At 41.9% G+C, this 22,742-nt stretch overlaps 1 protein-coding gene and 1 pseudogene across 2 annotated transcripts; both read left to right on the top strand.

The window, feature by feature from the left end:
- The first annotated feature begins 1,797 nt into the window (after positions 1–1,797).
- Positions 1,798–18,720, top strand: LOC309620314 (nuclear RNA export factor 5-like). The gene is made up of 3 exons (XM_082376462.1): positions 1,798–16,935; positions 17,053–17,160; positions 17,325–18,720. Exons 1-3 carry the CDS (start codon positions 16,894–16,896, stop codon positions 17,478–17,480), a joined length of 306 nt encoding a protein of 101 aa, XP_082232588.1. The 5' UTR covers positions 1,798–16,893; the 3' UTR covers positions 17,481–18,720.
- On the top strand, positions 18,459–22,291 carry LOC309620155 (nuclear RNA export factor 2-like; annotated as a pseudogene). Its single transcript has 10 exons — positions 18,459–18,464; positions 18,645–18,884; positions 18,968–19,023; positions 19,166–19,273; positions 19,380–19,438; positions 19,547–19,662; positions 19,758–19,800; positions 20,364–20,436; positions 20,768–21,134; positions 21,861–22,291. The product of its transcript is annotated as a nuclear RNA export factor 2-like (transcript).
- The last annotated feature ends 451 nt before the right edge of the window (positions 22,292–22,742 follow it).

The raw sequence follows: 22,742 nt of genomic DNA, 5'->3' as shown, positions 1-22,742 counted from the left end.
AATGAATAGTCCAAAGGGGAGTTCGATGGTCCTCAAATTAACTTTTCTTCCAGAAGACTGTTGGTATAACATTATTGGTGTTACAATATCACTTCCCCTCTTTTTAAAAAATCCATCTGGTGTACTAGTGAAAGGAGAGGGGAAAGAAGAACCAGAGTAGAGCAAATAGAGTGTTAATTGGCCACAAAAATGGCAAATTCTCTTTTCTGAACATGTAAAAAGAAGTAGCAGTTTTTTCCACAGGAAGTACAAGATGAGTTCAACTGAATTATAAGCATTTTTAGAATTGGTAAATTCTTTTGCAGAAGTCCATTTTGCGTTTAAAGCTGGAGGGTGGGAATTCAAACTATATATCGTAAGAATATTCACTAAGATACCAAATTACTATGATCTTTCCAAAATAAATAGGTGAATTATTTATTAAAATTAGCTGCACACATCAAAAATTAAAATTTTAGTCAATACTGGGTAAATCATTTAAATTGGTGGTGTGGCAAGTTGGGGGAGGGATAAAGGTGTGGTGTTGACTGCATTCTTGGAGAAGTTATCAGTGACCTGCTCTAGTAAATGGTTTTTAAAATTTTTAGGACAAAACCCTTTTTTTTTGCCAAAAATGGGCTTTATCTTAACCCCACCATAAAATAAATTTTCTGTTAACCAGAAAGTATTATTTTCTGCTTGAAGCTGGGGACAAGGACTTGGATCCAACTTTAGCACATTTGCTTTGCTTCCAGTTTCTGCCTCTGAGCACTTCAAGGTCAGAGTATGTCAAGATATTTAAATATATATGCAGGGATCCAAAATGATCTCCACTTCTGGAGTTGAGTGCTGAATCTAGCAAGATGAATTTAATAGTGTAAATATTAAATCCACATTTGGCTATGGAAGACAATACAAAAACATGTTTGAGGAGACATAGTTTTTAAGATATTACGTGGTAAGGGGGGCTAAAAAAGATACTACATGTGAAAATAATGTTGCGATTTTTATTACATGCTTGTTTTGAAAGACTAATAGGCTTTTATATATATACATATATAATCACATATGATCTAAGGCAAGTTATCGAAGTCAGTATTCAGACAAGTAAATTAATAGCACTTAGCTTCATAGGTATATCCTCATTTGAATAGAAGGTAGAGGGAAGCAAATTTTGGCTGAATTAAAAAAATAATTTTCAATAATTGGAGCTATGGAGAAAAATGGAATTGGCTGCCTGGTTTATACGCATGCATTGAACAAATAATAAGAGGTGACTGTTAGCATGAGCCAGGAAAGAATCTGAGAAAAAAATGAAGAACATAAGTTCTGTTCCACAAACAGCTCACATTCTAACAGAGAAAATGGACCAATGAATAGGAAACTGCAATATAAATTTGATAAAAGCTACAATAGGAGTGATGAAGGATGCTGTGGGTAGCAGGGGTAATAAGCTTAATGGGGTGGTAAGTGGGTATTCAGGAAAGGCTTCCCAAAGGAAATGACATCTAAGCAGACCTTTTCCTCTCAGTTCAAAGACTTACTTCTTTGATATACCCACTTGGCTATCTAACAGGTACTTCAAACTTAATTTATCCAAATAGAGTGCCTGCTTCTGCCATTACCAATCATTCATCTCCCAGTTTCCCCCATTTCTATAAAACCTTCATTCAGTTGCTCAAGCCAAAAACCATTTTTGAGCACCTCTTCACTCCTGCATTAGACCATAAGCAATTCCCCTTGATCATATCACCAAAATATCTCTTGTAATGTCCAATTCTCTTCATCTTCACTGTTACCAGTCTCACCTGAGACATCATTATTTCTTGATCAAACTGAGAAAATAGGTTTGTGAGCAACTGAAACATTGAAAGAAGTCATTACAGGCTCTGAATTACAGGTGAGTGGAAAAAATTGCACAGAATCAGCAAGAGATCAAAAAGTGCTCAGGTGAACTAAGCCCTTGAGGACTTCAGAACTATCCAGCATATAGTTTCCTCCAGAAGAACAAACCCACATATAAAATGAAAACCACTAGTTTCAGAAATCAAATTCAACAGGGCAGAAACATTGTAGGTAAGGGGAAGGAAAAGTTCGGATAGCAGTGCATGAAGGAAGAGTCTAGAGAAAGCAGATCCCAGGAAGTATTATGACAGCAAAGTAAACTTAAATTGGAAGGAATACAAGAGAGAAGAGACTGTGGTAAAGACAGTAAGGAAAATAATAGAAAAAATATAAATGAAGATAAATTTTTGAAAATTATATAGATTGATAGAATAGGTAACACAGCAATGGAGATACAAATAAATTTGTTGTAATGGGTGCTGTGTTGTGCTCCCCAGAACTGCCACACCTTTTCAGGACAGAGGCACTCATTTCCCCTTCTGGGGAATTGGCCTTGTCTGAAGGGAACTGACTCTCCTAAGGTCATGCCTTCTGGGGGCAGCCCACATTGATGGGATAATGTAGGTATACAGAAACCAGGCCACCTGTTTCAATTTTGGGCAACTCTGAAAGACCATGGGATCAGCTGAGTCCTTTGTTGGAACTGTATCACAGTTCAATTTCTCTACTAATCTCCTGCTTCCCTCACAAGTGTTGTTCTTGTGAACATACCCCTGTAAATTACCTACAAACAAATCTCCATCTCATTGTCATTTTCCCCCAGAAACTTACCTGAGACAGGAGGTACTGGGAGTAGTCCTAGGGAATGGACTCCATTTTGGAGCAGGCTATGAGATTCTGTCATTGGTAGTTGGCAAAATACTGGTAGTAAGTTGTTCCTGGCATGCTGTAGCAGTACAATTTTTAAAATTTTCACAGGTGATAATAGCAGAAAGGAATGCACGTGCAAGTGTAATATCTCAAGCAGTTAAGAGGATTGGGGGAAATAGCCATTATATGGAATTATATGGAATCTGCTGACTTGTTGAGTGACACTGATGCGTTGGAGAAAGAAAACAAAAGACTGAGAGAATTAATTACCAAATTAAGGCAAAATGTGAAAGTCAGAAGGCATCCTGGGTAGCAGAGAAAGGGACTTCCATCTCTTCATCTTGAAATCCCACCTCCCTCTGAACCCTCTGAACTTGAAAATGTAGACCAATTCTAGGATTGCCGGATAAAACATAGAATGCTCAGTTAAATTTGAATTTCAGAAAAAGCTAATTTTCAGTATAAATATGTCCAGTGAAATATTTGGAACACACACTAAAACAAAATGTCATTGTTTATCTGAAATTCAAATTTAACTGGATGCCCTTGTATTTATTTTTGGTTAAATCCAGCAACCCTATCCATTTCTCCCAATTAATGGCTAGCATTCCCACCTTGCTTCCAGATGATATTTAGCCCTCTGCCTTGCAAAACAATAAGCCCCCTCCCCTAGTATCTATCCCCATCACTCCTGCTGGCTACCAGACTGATAACTATGATCAAATCACAACTTAACCTGGCCTAAAAAGTGTTGGTCTGGTAAGGTAAAAAAGGGCCTAGGTACACTCTAAGGGAAGGAAAGAACTAGGAGAAGGCTTGGTGGGCTTGAGCTCGAAGGCCACATAATATGTGGCCATACTGTAAGAGGGCTAGGGATTTCCAGGAAGAGCCCCATAGTGCACGGGTGGTTACAGATAGAGAGTAAAGATAGAGGGAGCAACCCATCAGAGGATGTATAAGAGAATATGCACAGGAAGAGTAGGGTCAGACCTGGAAGACTTTGACAGAGAGGGTTTTAGTCATTGACTGTTAGGTAAAAGGGGTCATTGAGGATTTCTAACCAGAAAAAGAAAATGAGAGGGAGTTGGACTGGATGGTCTTAAATGAATCTAATGTGCTCATAAAAAAAGAGTGGTAGTGTGAAGCTGGAAAGGTAAGCAGGGGAGGAGACCAGACACAGGATCTGTGTGATATCAGGGGCAGGGTGGTATCAGAGAAAACTGGGAGTAAGAGACGGATGAAGAGAGACTGTGAAGTTCTCTTGACAAGACTCTGAAATGCCAGGGATAGGTCATAGGTGTCTGAGAAATAGAAGAGTTGAGATGCAGGAAAGTGGGAAAGCAAAGCCCAGCTGCAGACAGGCTAATTTCACAGTGACTGATATCAAGAAAGTCAAATAAGCATCATGATGTCATTAAAGGAAAGAGGTAGCCTTCAGATTGAAAGAAGCTTAATTTAATTACAGACCCAAGTTTCTTGGGACCTTTTAATCAAGTCCAAAGAGAATTAAAAACTTTAAGTACATTACAATTGACCCATGAGACTTGGAGTCAGTAAAGTTTCACTCTGCACCTCAATTTAAGACAGGAACTTGGAAAACAGATGTTTGGGAGTAGCAATGACAAATCCTATTCTGGAAAGATAGAAAAGGATTCCCCACAGATCTATAAACAAAATAAAATTATTAACATAACCTCACTAGAGGTTTGCTCCATTTATGTTTTCTTCCATGTGTTTTTATATAATTTTTAGGTATATTGTGGCAAGACACAGGAAGGAGAATTCATAAAATCTTTAATTGTCTCACTGAGGGTAGAACAATGCATCAGGAAAATCTAACTGTGTTGTATTTCTTTTCAAAAGATTAGATGCATGTCAATTTTACCTCACCTGATATATATACAAGGAGGGAGATTTGTTAGAAAGAGGAAGTGTAGCTGGTACCCATCCCCCAGCAAGAGGTGGACAAACAAGAAGTGTGCAGTACTCTTTTGCCTTCATTTAAGAAATAATCTAAGCAAGCAAGAGCTTTATTTGGTTCCTCAAATTTTCGGCCACCATAAAATAGATGAATCTATAAATACCAGGGCAGCTATAGGGAGAGCAAGAGTGAGAGCCATGGCGTATCGAGCTCTCATTTATCCTGAAATACGGCATAAAGTAACCAAGAAAGTAATCATTAATTTGGCTTGTATATACTCCACATCATGTTTTTCTTTTCCAAAGCTGGCAGAGCCCTTACGAGGTTGGGTGGAGCAGGGCTCATTCCCATCATAGAAAAGAAGAAAATCCTATCCTTACATATTTCTGTATCTTATATCCAGTGAAGTCAGGAGGTGATTCCTGAGGCTTTCCCTGAATTCACTTCAGTGTAATATTTGTTACTCAATAATTGGTAGCAACCTACCAAGTGCCCAGGTAGTTTATAGTGCAACAGGGGGATAAAAAACCCATATGCATTATGGGGAAATGACATGGAGTAGTGCAGGCATTGGATTCAGATTCAGAATACCTATGTTTGGAAGACCATTCTAACACTCATTTGCTTTAAGGTAACTAGAAGCAGGTCATTCAACCTCTGAAACCTTACTTTTCCTCATCTGTAAAATGAAGATTTAAAAAACTCACCTTACAAGGTTATTTAAAGATTAAACGAGATAACGTATCAATACAATTTCTGACGCATATTGAACTCTCAGTAAATGTTAATTAAATTAGAATATCAAGTAGAGAGTATTAGGGAGACCATGACTAAGTGCTAAATTACCTGGTGGTGATCCTAAGAAAAAGCCCTTTCTAGTGGTCATAGTTGTTCAAAAGTAAACTAGGTTATCTCAAGAAGTACTGAATACTGGCAGTGTTCAACAGCTGGATGATTATTAGGCTAGGTTTTACAGGGTGCTCTGAAGCACTGAATATGGGGTTCAATACCAACCTAACCCTCATTTTTCACTCATAACTTCACTCTTATTTTTTTCTACTTTTCTTTATCTACAATTTCATCACTTAATTTTTTTTTTTTACCATCAAGCCTCTGTCTTTGTAAGCTGCCTTGACATTTTTTTGAAATGAAGCCTGATATAAACAAACAAATAAATTTCACAAAAATTGTATGTGGAATTAGACCTGGTAATTAAAAATTCTGTGGTTTCATTTTTTGTACTGGGAGAGATTTGATAGGGAAAGTCTGCCTTCAAGAAGGCTGAAGGAATAAACGTGTCACGAACTCCTTGCATTGACGCCGTTTTCACGCTATTGCTTTGCGGGTAGGCATTTTTTTACTATCAGCTAAGATTTTATAACAGTGGATATATAAATGAATAATTATACTGCCTTACATTGGTTAAGTTTGAGTTTGTAAAGTATTTTTACATGTCACCTTCATTATCCTCAGTTCACAGATAAGCAAAGTAAGGATTCACGTGATGTGCCCCAAATCACACAACTCCCTACCTGCAGGTAGTTAATATCTGCATATCCATCATAGTGTGTCTAATTTATCAAGCATCATGTCCTCTGCAAGAGTGGAATGTCATCATCTATCAAAGATCTTCCCTTATCAAAAACACATGCCAACGCCCAAAGTATATGCAAAGATAAGGGGACTCGGTCCTCTTCCTAAACTGTACTTCTCCCAAAAGAAATGAGACTTTTAATTCCATCAGAAAAGTTTAAATCCTATGGGCTGAAGATTGTCCTTTATGAGAATGCAAACACTCTTCAAAGAGTAATTTATTTAGCCAGTACCAGTCACTAATTTCACCTGTGGAAAAATGGCAAGAGAGAAAATAGACGGCTCATGGAAGATTTGAATGTGAAGAGAGGGAACTGGAACTAGATTTGAGTCAGTATTGGGCTAGACACTTTCAGATTTGCTATCTCTTTGAGTTATTACTTTAATTCTGAGAACCAAATGGAAAAAAGAGGAAAAGTGAATCTCAGAGTAGTTAAGTCCATTACCCAAGATCATAGAGTTAGTGGCAGAGCTGGGAATTGAATCCCCCTTTTTCTGACCACTGAAGCTGACCTGAGCCAGGAAGTTCACTATCCCTGGGGAAGGGCTGGCTCAGAATGGCTTCTAGGTACCAAGATTCTGGGCAGGCCCTGGGCCATCTTATCAATTAAGCACAGTAGTCACAATGCCTAGGTCCCATGATACTTTCAGGGGTCCATGAAAGTGGTTTAATTTAGGGGAGTGATGTCACTCAAAATGGTACAGTAGCAAACTCCAGGGCCCTGTTCATCTACAAAAGCAACTAAGCTGGCAAAAACTGTCAGACTCAACTTTCACGGAACTCTAGAATCTAGTCAAAATCTTACAACAACCAGGAGAAATCTTAATGAAGAAAGAAGCTGTGACATTTTAGTAAGAGAGAGCTATGGCATTTAAAATAGTTCTCTTACCATCCCCATTCCCCAGATCAGCAGCAGCCATGAAGATTCCTGGTGCAGGTTGCTAAGTGCCAGAGAAAATAGTACAGACCTTATTCTCAAAGAATAGTGGTTGTATGCTTTGACTAGTATGGCAGCTCTGTGAAAGACCACCTCAGGGGCTTCCCTTTGTTTTTTTGACTTGGAGAGTTCCCAGGGCTGAAGTGACTTCCCAGGCAGCATTTGCTGACAGCATTCTTGATGGTTTATTTTATGGGTCAACTTGGCTGGGCTATGGTTCTAAGACATTTGGTCAAACATTACTCTGGATGTTTCTATGAAGGTGTTTTCTGTGTTGATGGAAATAATCAATAAACCAATCTATACTAATAGAGGGGAGTTTTATTCGAGGCAAACTGAGGACTATTGCCCAGGAGACAGCCTCTCAGATAGCTCTGAGGAACTGCTTCAGCGAAGCATGGTTTTCAGCACAGTTTTATGTCTTGTCAGAACAAAGAATATCAAACATGACAGAGGTACATTTCTTCAAGATTACAAAAAAGACAGATCAGCACATACACAGTGAGTCAGTATGGCATTGGTGCCTGGGAAAGGAGCCTTATCATTGAAGGAATACTAACATTGATGTCCCAGAAAGGGAAGCATTTATCTCTATCTTCCAAATGGACATTCTTTACTTCTGGACAATACACCCTTTTCTTTAATGGTTAAAGCAGATGTACAATGTATTTTTTTTTAAAGATTTTTTTGATGTGAACTTTTTTTTTTTTTGGCTGCATTGGGTCTTTGTTGCTGCACGTGGGCTTTCTCTAGTTGCAGTGAGCAGGGGCTACTCTTTGTTGTGGTGCGCGGGCTTCTCATTGCGGTGGCTTCTCTTGTTGCGGAGCACGGGCCCTAGGTGCACGGGCTTCAGTAGTTGTGGCACGTGGGCTCAGTAGTTGTGGCTCATGGGCTCTAGAGCACAGGCTCAGTAGTTGTGGCGCACGGGCTTAGTTGCTCCGTGGCATGTGAGATCTTCCTGGACCAGGGATCAAACCCATGTCCCCTACACTGGCAGGTGGATTCTTAACCACTGCACCACCAGGGAAGTCCATGGACCATTTTTTTTAAAAGACTTTATTGAATTTGTTACAATATTGCTTCTGTTTTATGTTTTTGGTTTTTTGGACATGAGGCATGTGGGATCTTAGCTCCCCGACCAGAGATCGAAGCTGTACCCCCTGCATGGGAAGGCAAAGTTTTAACCACTGGACCGTCAGGGAAGTCCCTACAATGTATGTTTAATAGGCCACAAAACAGGCTGTTCTGGTTAGCATAAAGTTTAAGTTACACCATGTATAAGCTAGAATGACTTCCCCATACCTCAATATGTGAAAATTTCTTCCATCATTTGGATGAATTTAACATTGAAATCAGTGAACTTTGAGTAAGGCACATAACCCTCCATAATGTGGGTGGGCCTCATCCATTCAGTTGAAGAACTGACTGACCTCTTCCTTTGTTTTTTCTTTTTTTTTTTTTTTGGCCGTGCCACTTGGCTTGTGGGATCTTAGTTCCCCGACCAGAGATCAAACCCGTGGCCCCTGCAGTGGAAGCTCGGAGTCCTAACCATTGGACCACCACGGAATTCCTTCCAGATTTTTACTTACCAAACCTCCACAATTGTGTGACTCAGTTCCTTAAAATAAACATCTTGTTGGTTCTGTTTCTCTGGAGAACCCTAATATGGATTTTGGTACTGAGAAGAGGGGTACTGCTTTAACAAATGCCTGAAAATGTGGAAGTGGCTTTGTATCTGAGAATGGATAGAGGCTGGAAGAGTTTTGAAGTGCATGTCAGAAAAAGTCTAGTTTGCCATGAAGAGACTGTTGGTAGAAAAGTGGATATTAAAGGAGATTCTGATGAGAACTTAGAAAGAAAAAAGGAACATGTTATAGGAAACTGAAGGAAAGGTGATTCTTGTTACAAAGTGGCAAAGAACTTGGCCAAATTGTGTTCTAGTGTTTTGTGGAAAGTAGAAACTGTAAGTGACAAATTTAGATATTTAGCAGAGGAGATTTTAAGCAAAACGTTGATGGCATTGCCCAGTTTCTCTTTGCTGCTTATAGCAAAATGTGTGAGAGAGAGAAAAATTGAAGAAGAAATTAAGCAAAAAGGCATCAGAACTTAAAGATTTGAGGAATTCTCAGTCTATCCATAATGCAAAAAATGAGAAAGCATGCTCTGGAGAGAACACCAAGTATGTGATTAGACAGTCACTCCATAAAGAGATTATGGGTATGACTCATGGTCTAATCAGCCATCTCAGCAGAAGCCAGGAATAGAGATGGGGTTATACAGAGAGGTGGCAGCAGAAACACTGCCAGCTTCAACTGAAGAAGACAGAGATGGGACAAAGTGAAGGAAGACTGTTGGACCTCTGGGATTCTACAGGACAGGACAACAGACATATCCAACTGTGAACATGTGTTATCTTTCAAGAAAAGGTAGAAATGACCCCAAAGATGGGGCTGTCCCCTCCTTGGTTTCAGCAAGCCAGGCCTGGGGCCTCAGGAGTGGGGCTGCTACCCCAGTGGGCCCAGAAAGTAGAGCTTCCATCCCTATGGGCCTGGAGGACAGAGCATTGAGCCAAAGAGGATTATTCTTGACCCTTAAAATCTAATGGAATTTTCTGCCTAGGTTTCAGACTTGCTTATGACCCATGACCCCTTTCCTCTTTCCAATTTCTTCTTTTTGGAATGGGACTGTCTATCCTATGCCTATCTCACTATTATATTTTGGAAACAGATAACTTATCTGGTTTCACAGTTTCACAGCTGGAAAGGAATTTTGCTTCAAGATCAATCATCTCTCGAGTCTCCCCTACACTTGATTTAGATGATATTTAGATGAGATGTGGGACTTAGAGTTGAAGCTGAGATGGGTTAAGACTTTTGGTCTGTTGAGATAGGGGTGAATGTAATTTGCATGTGATAAGGACATGAAATTTGGGTATCTAGAGGGTGGAGTGTTATGAACTGAATTGTGTCACCTCAAAATTCATATGTTCAAAGTCCTAACAACCCCTGCTTCGGAATGTGACTGTATTTGGAAATAGGGTCTTTAAAGAGGTGATTAAGTTAAAATGTGGCATTTAGGATGGGCCCTAAACCAATCTGACTGGCGTCATTATAAGAAGAGAAAATTTGGACACACAAAGAGACACCAAAGATATGTGCACACAGAGTAAAGATCATGTGAGGACAGAGTGAGGAGACAGCCATCTGCAGGCCAAGAAGAGAGGCCTCAGGAGAAATCAAGCCTGCTGACACCTTGATCTTAGACTTCTAGCTTCCAGAACTGTGAAAAAATTAATTCCTGTTTTTTAAGCCACCCAGTCTGTGGTATTTTGTTATGAAAGTCCTAGTAAAATAATATAACATTCAAAGGTAAAAGTACTGACTGCAGCAGCCTGGAAAAAAGAGCAACAGTCAGGACAAGGAATAGACAGACTGAAAAGCCCGGGAAGGATGAAGTTGGGACAAATAGATATGTGAGGAAATAAGAGCTTTTAAAAGCTCCTGTGTATACCAGGCAATCCAGAAGTTCTCTTAATGCCACTGGCATCAGCTACTGTATTTTTTAAATTTCAGTTGAAAGAGGGCCAATTAATATAGTCTAAACACTACTTTGGGTTATAGCTTTCCACAACCTATTAAAAGTTTAAGAGATTTATTTAGTATCTATATTAAAGACTCACCTACAGACATTTTCACATTTCATGATTTATGCTTGTCTGTTATTTAAGTTTTTAAGGAATATACAGTGATACTTTCATAATTGCCTGATAAACTAACCAATTAAAGGAAAAAATTAGCCTCGTCACCACTTCCTCAACCCTTCCATTAGCCCACTCCCACAAATATACTGCTCCTTGCTCATTTCTGAAGATCTATGGTGTGAGATGTTTTACATACGGACCTCCTTCCCTCCCTCCCTTCCTTCCTTCCTTCCTTCCTTCCTTCCTTCCTTCCTTCCTTCCTTCCTTCCTTCCTTCCTTCCTTTCTCTCTTTCTCTCTTTCCTTTGTCTGGTTTTGGTATTAGGTTAATATTGTTACTTGCTTCACACAATGAATTGGGAAGTATTCCCTCCTCTTATTTTCTGGATAGAGATTTTGTAGAATTGATGTTAATTTTTCTTTAAACATTGAATTTTTCAGTGCTATCATGTGGGCCTGGATCTTTTGGGAGAGTTGTTAAATTACAAGTTAAATTGCCTCAATAGTTAGATGGCTATTTAAATTATCTATTTCACATTGGTTGAGTTGTAGATTGTATTTTTCCAAAAATTGGTCACTGTTGTCTAAGTAGTCAAACTGATGTGTGTAGAGTTGCTTGTATTTATTCTCTGATTATCTTTTTTTTTTTTTAATGGCTGTAGGGTCTATGGTAACATCTTCTTTTATCCATGATTCTGGTAACTTGTGTCTTTTCTTTTTTTTTTCTTTAACAGTCTTGCTGGGGGGTTGTCAATTTCATCTTTTCAAAGAATCAGGTGTTTGTTTCATTCACTTTATTTTTCTCACTTCAATTTCTTTAATTTCTGCTCTTTATTATTTTCTTCCTTATTCTGATTTTGGTTTCTTTTGCTATTCTTTTTTCTAGATTCTTGAAGTGAGAGCTTGGACTATTGATTTGAGACATTTTTGTTTCTTCTAACGTATGCATTTAGTGCTGTAAATTCCTTCTCGGTGCTGCTTTAGCTGAGGCCCACAAATTTTGATATGTTGAGTTTTCATTTTCATTCAGCTTAAAATTTTAAAATTTCCCCTGAGACTTCAACTTTGACCCACTGGTTATTTAGAAGTGTGTTTTTTAGTTTTCAAGTGTTTGGAGACTTTACTGTTATTTTTTTCTATCATTGATTTCTAGTTTGATTCCATTATGGCCAGCGAACACACTCTGTATAATTTTAATTTCTTTAAATTTGTTGAGGTTTGATTTATGATATATCTTGTTAAATATTCCATGGGCACCTGAAAAGAATCTGTATTCTGCTGTTGTTAGGTGAAGTGTTCTATAAACTTGAATTAGACCCTGTTGGTTGTTGGTTTTGTTGAGTTCTTCTATATCCTTCCCAATTTTCTGTCTCATTACTCTATCAATTCTCAAGAGAGGGTTGTTGAGGCCTCCAACTTTAATTGTGGATTTGTCTATTTCTCCTTTCAGTTCTATCAGCTTTTGCTTCACGTATTTTGTCTATCTGTTGTTTGGTGTGCACACATTTAGGATGGCTATGTCTTTTGGTAGATTTAGCCTCTTATCATTATGCAATATCCCTTTATGTCTCAGAATTTTCTCCCCTCTGAAGTCAACTTTATCTGATGTTAATTTAGCCACTTCTGCTTTCCTTTGATTAGTGTTCACATGATATATCTTTTTTCATCCCTTACTTTCAACCTGCCTTTGTTATTATATTTGAAGTTAACTTCTTAAAAGCAGCATATAGTTGGTTCATGTTTTTCAATCCACTATGCCAATCTTTGTGTTTTAATTGGTGTATTTAGACCATTCACATTTACTTGAGATTACATTTAATGTAATTATCGATATGTTACATTTTAAGTCTGCCACTTTATTATTTGTTTTCTGTTTGCTCTCTCTGGTTTTTGATTCTCAGTTTTATTTTTTCTAAATTTATATAGGTTGCTTGAACAATTTTTAAAACTTTAATTTTTATTTAGAGTTTTTGAGTGTATCTCTTTGTATAGATTTTGTGTGTGGTTGCTTTTTGTAGTACATTATATAAACATAACTTACCACAGTCTACTGGAGTCACCATTTTACTAGTTCAAATGAAGTACAGAAATTCCATCTCCCTGTATGTCCCTTTATCCTAACCCATTTATAATATAATTGCCTTAGTTACTTCATCTACATACATTTAGAATTATATGATACAGTATTATAATTCTTGCTTCAATCATCAAACATAATTCAGAAAACTCGAGAAGAAAAAAATGCCTATTGTGTTTACCTACACATTTGCTTGCTGTTCTCTGTCTTCCTTCCTGATGTTCAAATGCTCCTTTTATCATTGTTTTCTGTTTAAGGAACTTCTTTAGCCATTCTTTTAGAGTAGATCTGATGGTGACAAATTATTTCCCTTTACTGGAGAATGTCTTGATTTCTCTCCTTCATTCCTAAAGGATATTTTCCCTGGGTGTAGGATTCTGGGTTGACAGGGACGTTCTTCAAACAGAAAAGAAATAATGAAAGAACTCTTGGAGAATCAGGAAGGAATAAAGAAGAAGAGAAAGAGCAAAAATATGGGTACATGCAATAAACTATCCTCATGAATTTTATAAATTATATTCAATGATTAAAGATATTTGCTATCAATATGATAGATATTGTGCTAATACGTGATTATAAAGGAATCTGCTAATCAATAGAGAGAAGGACATAATAGATCAACAACAGAAAAAAATCACCTGAAAAGTAAAATGCATTTCCAATAAACATCTGGAGAGACACCAAACCACATTAGCTGATGAAATAAAAATACGGAGAGTTATAATATTTAAAAAATAGACTTTACAGAAAAGTATTCAAGTAGTTGCAAAACTGAAAAAAATACACAAATATATAAAATATTTATAAATACTTAAAGGTAGATAAACACATCTGTATACACAGAAAAATACATCTGGAAAATATGTACTAATGTATTTACAATGGGTATCTGTAGGTCTATCTTCTTATAGATGGAATATATATAATTTGATATCTAAATATACTTTTAGCTGCTTAATATTTTGTAATTAGGAAATTTTATTAAGAGAAATCTAATAACTAATAACCAACTGACAATAATTTTACATATATTTATTGTTTTAGAAAAATTTTCACACTGTACTGTTTCATTAAAAAAAAAAGATCACAACTCTTGACATGACAGTTTATCTGTGTATGTGTGTGTGTTTCTGTCTTACACTTCCCTCACCCCAAAGTTTCACACAGTCTCATATGAAGATTTCTCCTTAGCTCATTCGGGGTCTAGGCTTCCTTTCTGAAGGCATGGAGCTCAGAAAGAGATTGCTGCCAGGGGGGATTGAAAATTCCAGAAAGTTCTGGCTGATGCACTGAAGCCCAAGTCTCCACTTCATTCCCGCGCCTTTCAAAGCCTCCTGTTCTGAGCCTTTCAGAGCTACAATTATAGCTCTGACCACCAGGGGACATCTATCTACACTGAATACTTTTTTTTCTTTTTTTTTTTTTAAGGAAAGGGCATGACGTTTTCCTTCCACTCTCATTCCGGTGGTCCACCAAACTCTGTTTGCAATTTCCTTTATATATTTTAGGTCTGTTTTGTTTGACCTCTCTGGGATGTGCTGGAGTTATTTCCTGACATGTGGCTATTTTCTGTTCTTTCTATTACTTTACCCTAACTTAAGAAAACTCCATATATTGCAACAAGAATTTATTAAAGCTATGCAGGGTGGGATCATCCCCATCCATGGAACTCAGTTCCAGTCTCTTTTGTCCCCTGTAGCATCTGAATGACCTCATACAAACCCCTGAAACTCAGTAAGCATCAGCAACCACAGAGAGGACAAGGACCTGGTGATTCAGGGTCCTCTCATGAGGAATACATGAAGGAAGAAAATGTAATGCAGCAGGCTCACATTCCTTTGGAGTTCCCTGGGTTTATAGCTACAAGTACTTGGGACCTTGGCTTCTTAACTGCAGTTGGTGTCCTCTGCAAGGGTGCCTCAGTTGGAAATGATTTCCTGGGTGTTAGGCTGGTAGCAAACTTAAGCGGCAGTAATTACAGGAAGTTGTCTCCTCTAGCTCCCAGGGGCCTCCTCCTCTATGCCCTTGGGGAAGGGACTTCCGGTTAGGACTCCATCTTCTGTGGCCCTGAGACAGAGTTTGGGGCCTGCTCTCTCCTTCCTTGGCAGCCCTCCTTGATATTCTCCAAACCTCCAGCTCCAGACCCACAGATTCTCTTCACGAGCAGCCTGTGAGGATGGTGGTGACAGATCACTGCCTTCAGGCCACCTCATGGGTGAGTTGGTCAGCATGAGACCTTGTCCTCAGATCTCCATAGGGCTGAAGGGGTTCTGGGTTCCCTCCCTGATCCCAACCCACAGGACCCCCAACAAGCTGACCCCCCTTTAGAGAAGGGGTGGAGAGGGCCCAGGCTGACTAGTTTCCACTCTCTTGAGGAAATGGGCCAAGTAGACTCTGACACATCCATCCTGATTCCACATGGAAAACCTCCCCTCCTATGGAAATGGCCATGGCTGAGGTGAATTTTTTCCCCTGGTTAGGGAAAAGGCCTGAGTCATGTGACCTAGGGCTTGGAGAGTGGAGACGGTCCCCTAAGTGGAGGGTGGGGTTAGTATAAGCTAATATTCTTTGGATTTATAATAGAAGTGGGAGGGGCAGGGAACCCACAGTTACCCTTGAATTTTCACACCAACCGTTCAGGGTATAATATATTATCCCCGTAGAGGTTTCTCCAGGCTTGTTTTATGGCCCAGCATATAAATCTATTCTGGAAAGTTTTGTGTAGTTAATTGTTATGTACAGTGTTATATTTCAATTAAGTAAACTTTGTTACTCATGTTTAATTTTCTACATCTAACCAAATTTTCGTCAGCCTGTTTTATCTGTCACTCAGTGAGTTATGTTAAAATGTCTCACATGTCTGTGGATTTGTCCATTTCTCCATTGCTTTTATCAATTTTCTTTTATTTATTTATTTATTTAGGCTGAGTTGGGTCTTTGTTGCTGTGCATGGGCTTTCTCTAGTTGTGGCGAGCGGGGGCTACTCTTTGTTGCGGTGCACGGGCTTCTCATTGTGGTGGCTTCTCTTGTTGCGGAGCATGGGTTCTAGGCACGCGGGCTTCAGTAGTCGCAGCACACGGGCTCAGTAGTCGTGGCACGCGGGCCCTAGAGCACACGGGCTTCAGTAGTTGTGGCACACAGGCTCTAGGGCACGCAGGCTTTAGTAGTTGTGGCATGTGGGCTCAGTAGTTGTGGCTCGCGGGATCTAGAGCGCAGGCTCAGTAGTTGTGGTGCACGGGCTTAGTTGCTCTGTGGCATGTGGGATCTTCCTGGACCAGGGCTCGAACCCATGTCCCCTGCATTGGCAGGCGGATTCTTAACCACTGTGCCACCAGGGAAGTCCCTCAATTTTCAATTTGCATATTTTGGCTCTATCAAGAGGTACATACAAATTTAGGATTGTTTAATTAATATATTCTTGATGAATTGATCCTTTTTTCTCTAGTAATGGTTTTCCTTAAAGTATACTTTTTGTCTAATTAATATAGTTTTACAAACTTGATGTGTTTTGACCCTTTTGGAAATTTCTCAATCATGATTTCTTCAAATATTGCTTCTCCACTTTTCATGTTCCTTGCCTCCAGGGCTCCAATTAAACATATCCCTGTTAAATCTTTCCCCCTTTCTTTTGGGATTGCCACCTATTGCCCCCAGTCACCACCTCAGACTCAGAGCCACTGAACCCCATCCCTAACTCTGCAGCTGACTGTGAACAGACAATATGATGCTTCCCAGCAATCTCTTGACATCCAGAGGCTCCACTTTGACCCTGGTATGGCTACAGCAGTAATTGTAGGGCAGGTGAGGGCAGAGGGGTCTGTCTGGGAAGGATGCTCAGGATAGTAACTTGAGGAGGGGTTGGTGCTAGAGCTGTACCATCCAGGAGGCTCTCAGCTTCTGTTTCCCTCCTCCTGGCTTCCTGGAGACTTGATGACCCGTGATATTGGAATGGCATGAAACCCTAGAAATGGCATGGCTGCCTCCCTGAAGATCCATCCAGGGAATATGCCCAAGGTGAGGACGTAGGCCCAATGCTGGGGCTGGTGGTGATGGTGGGAGAGATTAGGTAGAAGAGGGTGATTGGTCTCAGGTATCCCCTGCTGGCATCCTCACTCTCTTTCCTCATCATAGCTTTTGCCCTTGGACCTGAGCAATAAGAAACCCTACCAGCTGCATGGCCTATCCAACACTATGCAGAATGCTTCCAACACCAAGAACTTGAACTTCTCCAACACTGAGGTGAGGTGTGGTACCCAGTTCCATCTTTGAAGGGAAGGTGGGAATGCTAATGGGGTGGTGACAGAGGAAGGGAAATGGATTTGTAAGGAAAGGAAGAGACTAGGGGTGCAGGGCCATCCTGGCTCTTTTTCTCTGGTCCATGTGGTTCCTCCCCATAATTACAGGTGAAGTCTGCGGGGGAGATGGACAAGGGCCAGTGGATGAAGCCAGAAAGGATGTGTGTAGACAGAAACCCCCCATGCACCACCTTCCCCGATAAGTCAACCAACATAAGGTCAGATATATTCTCAGTTGCCTGCAGGATCCTGAGCTACCCATGACAGTGCCTGCTTGCAGGGAGCAGCTGACCTGGTCCTCTGGGAGGACCACAGTCCCTATGCTCTCCTCTCTGTGTCATAAAGTTGACAAAGTTTCAACCAGCATCCAATGGGCCCCCAACCCGACATGTGCATATTTTCCATTCCTGCCTGGGGTGCCTAGGCCATTCCAGGGCAGGTGATGGAAAGGGCTGCAGCAGGGGTGCCATTTCCCCTTTCTTTTCTCTTCTTCCTGAACCCCACCACAGTAGAGCTTCTTTCCCTTCCCTTTGTTTTCTCTCTCTCCCTTGTCTCTAGGCTCTTATGCCTCTCTCATCTCTCCCCTCCTACCTTCACTCCCTTTCTGTTTTCATCCCCCTCCATCTCCCTCCCTGAGCCCCGCCTCACTCAACTCCCTGCCCCAGCATCCTGGATCATCCCTCTGGGGTGTCCAGGTCTTGGCAGAGTGCTGGACCCCCAGTGAAGTAGCAGAGCACTGGGCTCCCCCTCCATTCCCTCTTCTCTCCACAGCCTTCAGTGGGGCCCTGGAGGAAGGAAGGGAAGGGAAGGAAGCCCTGCAGCATGGGTTTGAAATGCTGCTCCCTGTGGCACTGGAGAAGGGAGTGCGAGTAGTCTGGGTGGGAGCTACCCAGGCGAAGGAGAGGAAGGGAGGGAGGGAAGGAATATTAAAGTGAAGGTATTGAGAGAGATGAGGAGACAGTGCCTTTCAGACAGTAAGATGACAGATGCTCAGTGTTCAACAGGGAAGTGGACCGAAAACCCTTAAAATCAGAAGCAGAGGTGGGCAAAGGGTGCTGCTGGATGGGCCAGAACACACTGATCTCTGTTTAGGGTATTAGTGTTTTAACTCAGAGGAAGCATTGCAACCTTGAACTATCAACCACCTCTTCTCTATTTTTGGTTTTGGACAGGGCCGTCAGAGAATATTTCCCAAAGTTATTACACCTGGTAAGTGCCTACATAAATCATTGTCTCTTACGAATGTCGGTGATCTCTGCACCTGCCCTCAAGCCCTTTGGGTCTTGCCTAGATGACATATTAGCATCAGAACCTTAACCATTTTGGGGGGCATGGACTCCTGAAAATGACATGGATAGACTTGCTGGAAAAATACCCATAAATATACACACACACACACACACACACACAAGTTGCACATAACACTAGAGACTTCCAGGACCTCATGATGAAGACATCCACTGTAAGCTTTCCCATGGAATCTCCAGGGCCTTTTCACACCTGACCTCTGACCCTCACCCTCCTGGGCCCATCCTTTTCCCGGATCATCCAGGGCCACTCCCCTGGTCTCCACTCCTGACTTCCTCTTCCCTTCTCCAGGATGGCCAAGAGTTACCGTCACCAGTTATCATTGATGTCGACACTCCCTACGTAATAAAGCCCTGCAAGGTGAGGAAGAGGATCAAACAACATTTGGGGTGTTGCGGAGAGGCTTTACCCACTGCTTACTCTCAAATGCCTTTTGATTCCAGGAAAGCTATAAAGGATTTGAGACACTGAAGAGTATGATCCTTTAATTCCTGCAGCAGTAAGTACCCTTGCAACCTTGAGGAATAGAGAGGGTTGAGATTGGGCCAGGCCACCCAAGCACAGGTCTGCTCACAGAGACTTTCATGTCATATTTGGGGCTCAGATCATACAGACAGCCTGTCCTCATTGCTCTCCCACAGGTATTACTTGATCTGTGACTCTGGAGACCGATATGGTCTCCTCGGTGCTTATCACCACAGGGCCTACATCTCCCTGACCATTGCCTTCCACCCCGAGGACCCAGCCCCGTGAGTATCACAGCACAGGCTCTGCTCCTGGGCCGTGTGGCTCCCCAGCAGACACAGGCCAGCTCCTGCAAACACCCACCACCCACTGTTGCTCTTTGTCTCCTAGAAGCAGCTTGTGCAAGTACTTCAAGGACAGCAGGAATATGAAGAAGCTCACGGACCCCCGTGAGTGTGTGATGGGAAGACTGGGTGGGAAAGGGCGGTGAAGGGGTCAATCATAGGGCCCAGGCCGTGGCAGCCCCTGACCGTCGCTCGCTTCCCCTCCCCTCACAGACCTGCGGGTCCAGCTGCTGAAGCACACAAATCGTGTCATTGTGCACACCCTCTGTGTGTTGCCCAAGACTCAGCATGACTTCAGCTCCTTCGTGGTGGACACGTGGTTCCAGACGGTGAGCGCCTGCTTCCTCCCTCGGGCGGGCCCAGGAAGCCGCAGGTGGGTAGGAGGTGCAGGTGGTGACTGGGTGCCTGGGCTCTTCCCTTTCAGGAAACGATGCTCTGCTTCTCCGTCAGCGGGGTGTTCAAGGAAGGTGAGTGTGTGTAGATCCCCACCCCAGATGCCCCACTGCTGCTTCCCCCTGGCCAGGCTCATTCCCAGAACCACCCAGCTTCCCTGACCCCTTCCCTTCCCTTCCCCTCCCCTCCCTCCCCTTCCCCACTGTGTTCTCCAGCCCTCAGGCTTCCCACAGACAATCCAGGTCTGAGCTGTGTCCATGCCTGTCTGCCCTGCACACCCTGGGCGTTGGGGACACAGGCTGCGGAGTTTGGTGGCTCTCATCCCAGATACTCACTCTGAGAACTTGGGCCGTTACTTAACCTCTCAGTTTCCTCATTTGCAAAATGGGGTAGTAGTATCCACCTCTTGGGCGGCTGTGAAAAACGCATCCCGTGAACCTGTGTAGTGGTTGTCAGGGGCCCTGTCACTGGGCGCAGACTGCTCCTATAGTTGCCCTCCCGATTCCCGACACCCTGCCCCCGTGAACAACTGCCCTCTCAGCATGAGTGTCCAGTCACAGCCTGACTGGGGACCGCCGGTTGAGCGTGTACAGCACGTGCGGCTCTAAGGGATACTGTTGTTTGTTTGCTGTTGAAGTGGAAGGAAGTTCTCAGGGCTGTGTGCGTGCCTTCACCCGGACCTTCATCGCTAACCCTGCCAGCTACTCCAGGTGAGAGCCCTGTTGTGGGCGGGAATGCCCATCCCTGCCTGGGCTCAGGGGCTTGGGAATGTGGTGGCGCAGACCTTAGGTTTACTCGGTATTGTGGAAAGCCAGCAGGGAGATCTCAGGAGCAGTCTAGCCTAGTGGTTAAGAAGAGCATGGGCTCTGGAATCGGCCTATGCGTTCTCTCCTTGACCCAACACTCACTCGCTGTGTGACCTTGGTCAAGTCACATGACCTCTCTGTGACTCAGTGTCTTCTTCCGAGAATGGGGATCAGAGCGTCCACACCTTGGGCTGTGGTAAAGGGTAAATGCGAAATTGCCCGTGGGTTGGGGATAAACCTATAAATCGAGTGAAGATGGTAGACAGTCTCTCCAAAGGTGGGCTCTGTGGGGAGGGCCAGAGGTACCAGTCAAGGAACCCGGGAGACAGACACAGGAGGGGCGTGGAAGGAATCTGGTTGCTGAGTGCCAGTGGGAGCAGAGTCAATATTGGGGGTGTGGGTGTCCATCCAGGCATTCTATGAGGGCCCACTTTTCCTTCAATCTGTGCATCGTGAATGACGAGCTGTTTGTGAGGGACGCCAGCCCCAGTGAGACCCAGAGTGTGTTCTCCATCCCAGTGCCTACGCCCACCTCCAGCTCCATGCACACCCTCTCCCAGGAGCAGCAGGACATCATGCAGGCGTCCTCCACCCCACCTGAGGTGAACCTCTAGTGATCTCAGAAGTGAGTGCTGGGTTTGCGTGGGCATAGGAGGGAGCTGGGAGGAGTAGAGGAGTGATTAATGGGAACTTGAAGGTAATTATTTTACATCTATTTTTTTCTTACAAAGGTTTAGTTGTGAGACATTCCCTAATTTCATACTAATACCTTTCCATGTATTATAAAATACAGGTTTCCTATCTTATATACTGTTTTGAAACTTCTTTTGTTTATTATTAGTACCAGCATTTCCTCTCAGTATATGTGAAGCTACATTATTCTTTCTAAGATCAATATATTAAACAATTGAATTCCAGGAAGCCATAAGCTATTATTGATAGGCATTTACCTTTTCGCTTCTTTTTCAGCATTACATGCTGTGGCATCTGCTCATTCTGGTACATACATGTTGGTAAACTTGAAGGCGTGCTCTTGTAGCATAGATTTAGCTGTGACGTTGTGTGGTCAAGTGTCTCCAGTTTGGTCCTAAGGGAGGTCATCTATCCTCCCCCACTACAGGTGCTTTCAGTACGATGACTAGACTATACCAGAACTAAAAAATTCTTTACTCATTAAAAAGTCAATTCTGAGAATTCAGAGATAAGAAGAAATAGACCTCTAGGGTTTCAGGAAGGTGAAGGCGGACAGAAGTCAGGTGCCCTGGGGTTGAAACTCAACGGCTGCTGGCTCTGCTGACATCCCAATTCTTTCTCTTTACTTTCTTCAGCCCAAGGGCAAGATTCCAGATGAATTTTGAGATGAGACCCTCATCCACTGACCTGGGATCTTGAGAACAAAACTCTGCAAATGAGCCTTTAGATGTCATTTTCATCCTCCTCATATTTGTTACCTCTCTTCTCTTAACTGAAGCCATATCCATGACTAAGCTTGCAGTCCAGCTAATCAGGAAACCAAAGTTTACCGTGTAGGCCTGCCAGTTGTCCTGTATTTTTCCCACGCATGATCCTTGTTTATCTTTATATTAAAGAGTAACATTGCACATTGTATGTTGTGTGTCTTGGATTGCTCTTCCCCTGACCCAACCATGAGTTAGTGGGGCCAGGACCAAAAGGTCCCATCTCCCACATCATCCCTGGCAGTCTCTAGCATTTATAGCCGACCTATACAGTGCTTGAAAATTATAGAGTAAGGACTCCATTCCTGGACTACGCTAAAATCCAAGCTTTGCCTCCTGATAACCTTCTCTCCACCACTTCAGTACTCACAAGTTGTGACCGTTCTGATGTTCACTTCTATAAACAAATATAACGTATTTAGCAAGTAAAGTACCATATTTACTCTAATAATTATGGTATTCTTAATCATTTAACAGGTCTAAAACTGTGCTAACATTTTTATTAGGTTCTTAGGTTGTGTAACTAACACTATTTTCCCCACAACTCCTATGTTGTTTTTTTAACTTACTTACTTTGAAATAATTATTGATTTACCAAAAGTTGCAAAAAACTGTGTAGAGAGGTCATGTATACCCATCACTCACCTTCTCCTAATAATAACACCTTGTATTACTTTAGTACAGTATCGAAACTAAGAAATGGACATTGGTACAGTCCACTGAGCTTACTACAATTTCGCCATTTTACATGCA

Source organism: Balaenoptera borealis (genome assembly GCF_965194805.1).
Source record: "Balaenoptera borealis genome assembly, chromosome: X".
NCBI classification, from domain to species: Eukaryota; Metazoa; Chordata; class Mammalia; order Artiodactyla; family Balaenopteridae; genus Balaenoptera; species Balaenoptera borealis.
This window is presented reverse-complemented; position numbering and strand designations above follow the sequence as displayed.